The 10,000-nt window shown below is 39.5% G+C and overlaps 1 protein-coding gene across 1 annotated transcript in view; it reads right to left on the reverse strand.

Moving 5' to 3' along the window:
• Window positions 1-7,304, reverse strand: part of LOC137984990 (short transient receptor potential channel 4-like) — a 19,399-nt gene extending 12,095 nt beyond the window's left edge. The window contains exons 1-2 of the mRNA XM_068832380.1: window positions 6,176-7,304; window positions 649-946 (exon numbers count right to left, since the gene is read on the reverse strand). Coding sequence (XP_068688481.1) covers window positions 649-946; window positions 6,176-7,078 — 1,201 coding nt within the window. The 5' untranslated portion in view covers window positions 7,079-7,304. The remainder of the gene's footprint in view (window positions 1-648; window positions 947-6,175) is intronic.
• Window positions 7,305-10,000: the final 2,696 nt, after the last annotated feature.

Genomic DNA, 10,000 nt, shown 5'->3' on the forward strand with positions numbered 1-10,000 from the left:
TTCGGGCAGGAAGATGTCACTCTTTCAAACGTAGGTGATTTTATAATTAAACGATAGATCATTGCAGGAAAAATGTACCTTGTTGATTTTAAATCATTCCATCACTGTTTAAAATAATTTTAATTAAATGGGAAAACTTACAGTGTGCATGATTTCAGGCGACAACAATATAATCAAGTACCTCGACGGAAAACTTCTCCCTGCTGAAATTCAGTGCTACCTTTTGATATGAAAGTATCTTGCTAATTAATGTTTTAGCATTACTATACTTGTTGATAAATCTCACGGTACATGCCATTAAGCCAGTCCGCGGAAATGAGAGCAAACTCATTTGTTCATGCTTTTTCAAGCGCTCATCAGATTGGTTCAGTTTTCTATTCAGAATTATGACTGGCGTAAAATATTACTTTGGTTTAAGTTTTCAAATAATTTTGAACATTTGTCCTCAAATATAGCTTGTTCAACGTCGCAAAGCCGTGAAGTGTCCTTTAAACTATGTTCCTCAAGAAAAGATTAGACTTGATCGTGATGAAACACTTCTTGTTAACTGCCCATGAATTTTTCGCGCATCTCGCTACCTGCTTTCCTGCACAGAAGAGTTAGTTAAGCGCCACTCAACTGAAAACTACTCAAGTCCTTATGACATACTTAGAGGCGATATCCGTAGAAACGAATCGAATTTATCCTGGAAGGCAGACATCGTAACCAAAGCCAGCAACCACATGGTAGAAGAGACTTGACCCAAGAGTTTGTACAGCGGCTTCTCAAGCTTCTTTGTCACTCGATTGGAAGGAGTTAGTATGTATCCCACCATGCACAGTGGCATCAATATAGAATACAGGAACGCCAGGAAAAATTTTTTGAGGGAAGAGAAGCGATTCCATCGATGTGTGCCCCTGTACACAACTGAGTTTAACATGACTTGGCTGTATGGATGAGCAATGAACTGAAAACAAAATGATGACAACTAAATTGAAAAAGAAACGTGACACACCGATCTCTTAATGTGATCCACCTTCCCACACGCTCGCCGTGGGAGAACAGTTTTGCTGTTCCTTACCCAGCTTACCATATGTATGACATGTGAAGCTGCCACTTGAAGGCGTGCTAAACACATCCGCCTGGTATGTTAGCTACGCCATGCTGATGAGGCCCAACAGGGTGAAACAGTTGTCCATGACTGCTAATTGACCGGGTGAAATGGTTGTGCGCATGCGTGATGTGTTGGTCACACCGGGGACCACACCGGGTTGTCCACTGGGTTGGTATTAGCGTGTGTCACCTTGCTTTTACATTTGTATTGTCGTTAGATATTTGCGCCCTTTGTCCCCTGTGGTTTTGGCAGATCTCGCTATGTTTCCACAATTGACACGTTAATTCTCCTAACTAGTACCATGGATTTCTTTGTTGAATATTCATGAAAATTTGGTGTTACATCAAGATCAAACCTTTTGAACTGATAATAGACTTCATTCTCAATACCTGTCCGACTGACATTTCATTGAAATTGTAAGGAGAATTTACGCAACAATCACTCCTGGGAGTTAAAGGGTTACAGTGCCCCTGTAACCAAAAAATCAATTCTTATTTTTATTTGGATTTCAAAACTACGTCAACTAAACACTAAGCGAATGATTTTTCAAGCCTTGATTTCAGAGACACCTGTTTATTTTAACTTTAATTTTCTTGTTTAATGGTCCGGAGTTACTAACTTTACGATTTTGAGAGAGCTGGCTTGAGGAGAAAATGACGTCAAAGGCTCACTAGTTTAAGGCCTTGGCCTAACTATCGAACAAAATTGAATTCCACATGCAGCATTGTTGAATGTTGAGGTAGTGGCAAAATACCTTGAATGATCCAACATTGCTTGATGAAACATTCAAGTTCAAGTTGGCGCTAAATTTACAAGTATGGCGCTAACATTGAAACGAAAACCGCTCGTAGCGTTTGTGGTACTGGAGCTGTTTGAGGACGGAAATGATGAATTCAAACGAGGAAAACCAAAAACGTTTAAGAGAACGTGTTGAAAAGGGTATGTTCACTGCAAGATACATCCACGCGTAGGAGATGATGAGAGTCAATTCTGATCAATTTGCAGAAATTGTAAACGCTATTGAACGAGAAATCTCCAAACGTACAGACTGATGGTGATTTAGGGGACTAAAAGTGTCCCAAAGACATGGCCTTGCTTTATACTTGCTGATCAAGGTTTCTGGCCGTTTATCCTTGTGCGCCATCTTTGTAAAAACGTCGAGCAGAATTGTTGGTCGCAATGTTTGATCAAAAGCAAACTTGATCTAACACTTGATCGAACAAAAAGGGGTTGGACGAGCATCATTCAACATGGTGGCCAAACGGCCGAACAATGTTGGATCGAGCAAAGTTGGAGTGTTGAATCCAACTTTGTTCGATAGTTTGCCCAGGGCTTTAGTGTGGACAGTCCCTACAATAATGATAATTCAGTTCCAAAATAAGCAACCGTAACCGGCCACAAATTTAGGTGGCGAACAAGACAAACGATGTTATAACTCAATCGATTTTGGAGATTTTGCCGAAAACCCGGTCAGTATAAAATGCAGACTGCAGACTGCAGACTGGGTCTAAAATGCAGACTGGGGCCTAGGTCTAGGCCTGGGCCGAGGCCTATTTTGTTCCTTTTTATCAACGTAGTTGATAATGTAAATTAATAAACGAATACGATAAAGCCAAATTTTTGTGTACTACTTCCCCACCGACGCAGCACCACAGTTTCTTTAGAAATTACCCCCTTCATCTATTTTTTACACCCAGTCTGCAGTCTGCACTTTATAGTGACCGGCCGAAGTTCGCAGATTAGAGCAAGCTTATCAAACCGCTTTTGTAAGTCCTATCTGGCCAAAAAGAACCAAAACTGTCCCAAACATTGCTTACAAGAGCATTCGTTAGAGACAAATGTACTGCAATCCAATAAAAATTTATACGGCGTCTAGAGTTCCGTAGACTTTCGAAAAGTCCTTCGTCTCATACGGGTCTAATTTAAGACTTTTCATACTTGATTGGCGCCAATTTTAGGGACCCAAAAACGTGATGGATAAAGCTGCTAAGACCACAGGATATTCCGAATTGCGCGACTATCAGGGGAAAAGAATTCAAGCATATCTCTTTTACAGAGATGTGTTTGTGTGTTCTCCAGCCGGTGTTGGTCCAAAAAGTATCACTGGGGATCTTCTTTCCAAGAGGCGACTCGAGATTGAAATTAAATAAGGTTTCGTTTTATTTTGTCCTTTTTTGTGATTCCCTTAGCACAAAGTCAACAAATTTCTTCTTTCGATTTTGTAGATTGTTTTCGTCGGATTGCGCCATCAAGCGAGGACTTGTGAATGACGTCATCCCCTTGTTGGCGCAAAACGCAAACAAAAACCTTGCGTGCGAGACAAATCGACCTCTCGCAACTTCGTCGCTCGCTCATCCACTTCGTATCCGAAAAATCACGCTTCGCTTGCCAAAACATTTTCTCCTGGGATTCTCGTGAGGTCGACATGTGGCAAGTCTAAGAGTTATATGTCCGACGAAATGGACAATGATGACAAGAAAACTCGCCAATGATGTCTGCTGTAGGCTTGAATTTACGGCGACGTGGTGTGTGATTTTTGAAATATGTCAGAATCTCTGTCAACACGGAATTGCAAACGTTTTCAAACCTTCTTCGTTTTTCTAGTGAATTTTACCAAGCGAGGCATGCATTAAGAAGGAAAACAGGTTGGAGCGTTGAATCCAACTTTGTTCCATAGTTTGGCCAGGGCTTAAGAATGCAATGCGTGTGCATGCTGCAAAAGTAATGTGCATCAAGGGAGTTTTGGGCTTTCAGACTTTTGAACTCTCTTTGCATATATAATGAGGTGCATTTACACCCTGAAATTTTAAGTAAGTGAGCCTTTGACGTTACTTTTCCCAAGGTCGAATCGGTCAGTTTTGAACGTGAGTAATGACGAACTGTGAAATCCAAAACTCACACTCAAAGTAAACGGCCTTTAGATAAAAATCAAATCCAGTCAGGTGTAAAGCAAACAGACTTTCAAAATCTGAACAAAAAAATTAAAACCATTTTTTTGACACTTTACAGAGTATGGTCAGTTTAGTTTGTGAGTTCCTGGTAACCCCGTAAAGGATGTGAAGAGACGGCAATCAATTGAGCACTGCACCGGTGTCGAGGGGGTCATGGATTTCATATGAATGGCGTATATTGTTATATGCCTCGTTCTTCAGACGATGCCGCTACAACAACACAATAGTGGTTGTGTTGCCAGTAAAATCTGTTGTCAGGTTGAATCCGTTTTTACGTAGAGTTAAATTGATGATCGTCATTTTACCTAATTGAATACGCACTCAGATGAGTAGAAAAAAAAATTTTTTGGAGTCTAAACTAAGCTTAGAGAAAAATTAGGGTCAGTTTAGAATTTAATTTAGTTTTGGTTATGACATGCACATGGATACCAATCGACTTATTATAGAAAAGTGAATAGTGAAAAGAACTGTGTTCGGTGAAGCATGTTGTTCGTCGTTGTAGTGTAGTGGTGAAGATACAGAACTACATATCTGGAGGGTCCGAGTTTAAATACTGGTAACTGAATAGCGCAGTTCTTTGTTCCCTTGCTATCTTGCCCAGAATTCGGGGGAGCAAGGGTGGCGCAGTCAGGGGACGGTGAGAGCACCCGCTCTGTGGCCCGGATTTGATTCCCGGTCCCGGCGTCATATGTGGGTTGAGTTTGTTATTGGTTCTTTCCTTGCTCCGAGAGGTTTTTCTCCAGGTACTCCGGTTTTCCCCTCTCCTCAAAAATTCCTATTCGATCCGGAACACGTGACACAACACCGACACGTGTTGAACGAGCTCCTGAGCGCTCTCCGTGGGTAAACAAATTCCATTTCCATTTCCAGAAATCGATGAGATGATACGTTACTTAAGAAGATGAGTTGAGATGCGTAAGATTGTGAGAGCTTGAGGGAAGGTAGAGGTGATTCCAATCCTTTCAGGGGGTTGATAGCTGCTTTAAACTAGATAGAGAACATATTCAACCCACTCCGGAAGGTATGAAATAAGGATCAGCAGTTTAACCTAGGTAAAAACGGATTCAATCTCAGCCCGGATTTAACCGAGTTAATTACTGCCCAAGTAATGTTTAAGTGTGTGATGATCTAAAAAAATCTTAACTTCTGTGTAGCCGCAGATCAAACACGTCTTTGATAAATATTCTGTTAAGGACGTTCGCGCGAAAATTTTACCATTCAAAGATGATGAGTTACTGATGCCAGAAATGTAAAAACATGGGGGGTCACCAACTTCGTTTTCGAGAGAACTTTCCCGGAAGAACACCCTAAATCTGAAAAAATCCGGCTTCTTTAGCGAATAAGGGCCACAGTGTCTGTAAGCCCAAAAATATTGCAATTACATCTTTGAAGTGAAATGTTCTCTACCAAACTTTGTTTAAGTGGACCCATCAAGTAAAGTTAGTTAAGTGTTGAGGTTCCTTAAAGAACAAGTTCGCATTTAGCAACCATAGTTTCATGCGCCGTGCAACCTCGAGATGGCAGGATTCCATGTCTCGAGGACAGACATCTTGAAATTTTTTTAACTTCCCACATTCATTTTTTGTTAATTTTTGGACAATGTGGGGACAATTGTAAATAAAATCTGTTTCTGAAAAGAAAAGTAGGGGTCACCGAACATAGCAAGATCGTTAAATCCAAGCAAAGCTATAGCAATGGCCATCTGCCCTATCATTGTTCATTTTAGTACTTAGCGCGCGCTCGATGCATGATGTGGCATGTGAATTTGCGTGCGCTGCAAGGATGCGCAGTAGCAATGGGCGCGAACGTCCTTTAAGTCACGAAGGTAGTCTCTGCAGTGACCAAAAAGTGGTACAGCTGAAGGGCGCTATGTCATGCTATACTGAACAATGCGTGATATTTTCTTCAGGAAGGGAGACTCTAATTCGTTGCCTTTAAACTGTATTACATGTTATGCATTGCAATTAAATAATTATATGACAATCAGTTTCTCAGGTTTTAAGTATCTAAAGAGAAAGAAACTTGCTAGTAAGACCAAACTCGCTCGATTTATCATTTATGGATCAAATTTAAAACCGAAGCTCATTGTTGGTTTATGTAGTATGCGAGCACTTTATTTACTTTTACTTACTTTCCTGTTTCGATATTTTATGGCAAGGTTAAGAACTCGTATTCTCTGTTCATTATCCTTCAAGTCAACTTCCTCCTTCATCTTATCGAGTTCCGGCATGTCCATAACAGCCGCCATTTCCTCAAGATTTCTGCACTCCTCTAGTAACCGAATGGCAAAATTCTCGCTTTGTGCTGAAAGCTCCATATAATCATCTCGAAATTCTCTTTCATTGCTGGAAAGGTCCTTTAGCGTCTTCTTTAGAGAAATTGAACGGAATAAAGGATCGTTGATCAAATGGTTACTGCTACTCCTTCGTAAATCCTTTCGTTCTCGGGTTTCGTGAAGAAACGAATGTGCTATATACAATGGGTTGGCTAAGGCGCGATATGTGTTCAGTTTTACCAGTGATTCCCTGAGTCTGATCATTGTTTCTTTCTCATCATTTTGATCGTCAAAATCCCCAGCTTCGTGTAATTGCGGATCTTCCACCTTAAAACCTTTACCGATAAGAAATTCAACAATTTCAGAGTTTCCGATTAACACAGCCAACACAAGTGGTGTCAAGAATTCGTCAAAACTACCCGAAATTCCTTCAATCGTGGTTGCCGTAGCCCTGTCGAGGGTTTTAGGTGCCTTTCCCCTTGGTATATTGGGGTCGTTGGCTACTAAGAGCCTCACGCATTGCAAAGAGTTGTTCCGCACTGCTTGAAACAAAGCCGACCCAATTTCGGCTTTATTTCTCAGCAATATTTGCATCATTTCGATGGCTTCTTCCTCCACGGCTATTTGCAGGGCTGTTTCACCGTTATCACTTTTGCAGTTGACGTCGACATGTTTGGCATTGATCAGTTCCTTAACGATTTCTGTTTTACCGCCACGAACGGCTTCGAAAAATGCCACCTCGTCAACACTCAGCTTCATTTTCTTCGATCATCTCTGGAGCTAAATCTTTGCCGTTAACTGCAACGTTTTCTAGATCTGCTTCAACGGCATTCGAAGCATTGATTTGGTGTGACATCATGCCAATGATCCACTAGCAACTTCACTGAGGAACTCGTTGGCGCATCTATAACCTTCGCACTCTTGAATATTGATTGCTTCTTTAATTCTAGTTGTGAAATTATCATTCAGTATAGACATAACTTCTTTTGTGTATATACTGCTAGTGATCATTCAAGTTTAACAAGGACATAACCACTGAACTGAAACAGATTGCAAGCAAGGAATAACCAAATGCATATTTTTTCTAAGGAAAATGTTTAATGTTTCACAAACTTCCTACTTTTTAATTCTTGGTGGGAAAAGTTTTATTAGAGACAAAAACTATCTGGGCATAAGTGTAAGATAGAAGTATTACCAAGGCAAGGACAAAGTGATAAAATGGAAGAACGCTAGAAAGATCTGTTATGTACACATATATAAGAGATGTAATTAAAATCCATAATTTAAAATTTAAAATCTGTCATTCTTAGGTGCTGACCGTCAGTACCTAAAAAAATGACTGAACTGATAGACTGTTTAAATTGAGGGTCTGATCTCACTTTTCTATAGAATTTCTTAAAATTACAACAAAATCTTTGAAATAATCCGAAACGCAGAAATTCATAGCACAGCGCCTATATGTCTAAATGAATGGAATGTTGTAAGCATTCGTCAGTTTCAAATAACGCTGATAATTAGTTTTTAAGCCCAGGCAATCATTTTAAAAGCTGATTTACAGAGCGGTATAAGTCCATTTAAGCCCTCATTAAAGTGTCTGTAAAGTAATAACATATCTTTCGCTTATTTCAAAGAAGTAGTGGCGAATAGTACTTCCAATATCCTGGCACTCGCTAACTTTTCATACGATCTCGAAATCTCGACAGCTTCCCGAAGAGTCTTCGAGAACCCCACTTTGGAATACCTTCTGTCGTTCCAGAGATATTTAAGTTTGATGCTGTCACAAACTTTACCATGACTGTAATAAATCAGAAAAATGAGAATATCTCCGAAAATATTGGATGGGTGTTGTTCAAACTTGGCAGTGATAATCTACGCCAAGTAAAAAACAAAATTATACCCTCTACGCTGTTTCCATGGCAACTATTTTTTTGCTGCTGCGTCTATTTAACGCAGGATTGATTTTTATCCTTCATTAGTTATACTTTTAATTGAGCACGTCTGTTGCTCTTTTTCCTTAAATAAAGACCATTGTTATTATTATTATCACTATTATCATTGTGGTGACTTTCGGTAAGTTTCAAATCTGCCTGTACCTTTTACTTCATAGGCACTTTATATACCGTTCGGTAATCAATATTTTTATAAGTACCTATGCTACTGACATACGTTTAAATTTGAAATCACCCTATAGCTTGCGTCGGCAAGGGGTAATTTTGGACTTACGGGTTACATGCATGTAACAGCGCCTAATTTGCGTCATTTGAAAGACGGCGATATTGCCGTTAATTTAGAAATTTAAAAACCCTGACCTACTTCCGCGCGCTGCAAGAGAATGAGTAAGAAAAGGAACGTCCAGATTCGTTTCTGAAAAAGCACTGGAGCACTCTTTGTCTGGAGTTTCACAAAAAAGTACTTCAGCTGGAATTCGGAAAAACGTTTTGTTTCTGCAAAAGGCGAATGATAGACAGGCTGTGAAACGAGCAAAGTTTTTTTGTTTTTAATTGTTGGTGGGCAAAGTTTTATGAGAGACAATCTTTATTAACTGGGAATAAGTTTAAGATGTAAGTATTACTAAAAATGGAAGAAAGCTGATACAGGCGTGGAACTTTCCCGTTAAATCAATTCATTGACAACGGAAGGGGAAACTTTGTGTTTTTTCACTGTAGTGTAACAGTGTATTTGTACATCGTTGCTAAGGATTTCAATTCAAGGCTCTCTGTCGATTTTAATTTCCACTAACCAATGTTAAAAATAGCAACGTGCACTCCCATAAGGTACTGAACTTAATATTGATTGCCTTTCTAGCTGATTAACTTTTGTCCAACAAAATAGTCATCTTAATATAAGTGCTTTGATTTAATTTCGCACTTATTTTCAACCTACGAGAAATTGAAGTTATTTGTCCATCAGTAAAGAGAAGGATAAACGGAAGGACAAATCTCGTGTGACGCTCTCTATGTTGTACTTGAGTGAATGAAATTCATCTTGTGCAGTACTAAAGCTGACGATCTCAAGAAACCAGCCAAGAGAAAAAACATTAATATCGTTACAAATTCCACTCTAGGTTTCCCTCAGTGGCAGAGGTCTCTTTTTTGTAGAGTTTTCAAGCAAGCAACCGTGGACAATATTCCTGTCGGTGTACGTTGGATCAAACTGGCTTGATCTGATCGGCGTATTTACAAATGGAGAAACTTAATATTTTGAGCAAGAGCCGATACAACGTAGATTTGATTTATTAATGTATTATATTTCGGCTGGCTAAACCAGCCTTCTTCATTTACAATAGAAAATTTAGTTTATATTGGACTGCCTCTGTGTACATATATTTAAGCAATAGCCGAGACGTTTTCCGTCTTTCCATAGCCTCATCTAAACACGAGGGGCGTTGGGAGTATTCGAGGCAGTTATGCAGTTAGTTTCGGGCTTCACAAGTTATTCACATCGCTTTTTGTGACAGTTAGCTTCGTATACTCCACCTAGTATTGCATATTGCATGCTGAATCTGTAAATAAATAAATAAATAAATAAATAAATAAATAAATAAGTGACCACACTCATCAGGCAACTTAAGCGAACGACCCTGGTAGTTATTGCTCCCGTTAAGTTGAGCGCTACCAGAAAATACTTCAACTTGAACTTGAATTTCAACTTGTGCAGTAATAGATCACAGATGACGTCAAA

Source organism: Montipora foliosa, chromosome 2 (genome assembly GCF_036669935.1).
Source record: "Montipora foliosa isolate CH-2021 chromosome 2, ASM3666993v2, whole genome shotgun sequence".
NCBI lineage: Eukaryota > Metazoa > Cnidaria > Anthozoa > Scleractinia > Acroporidae > Montipora > Montipora foliosa.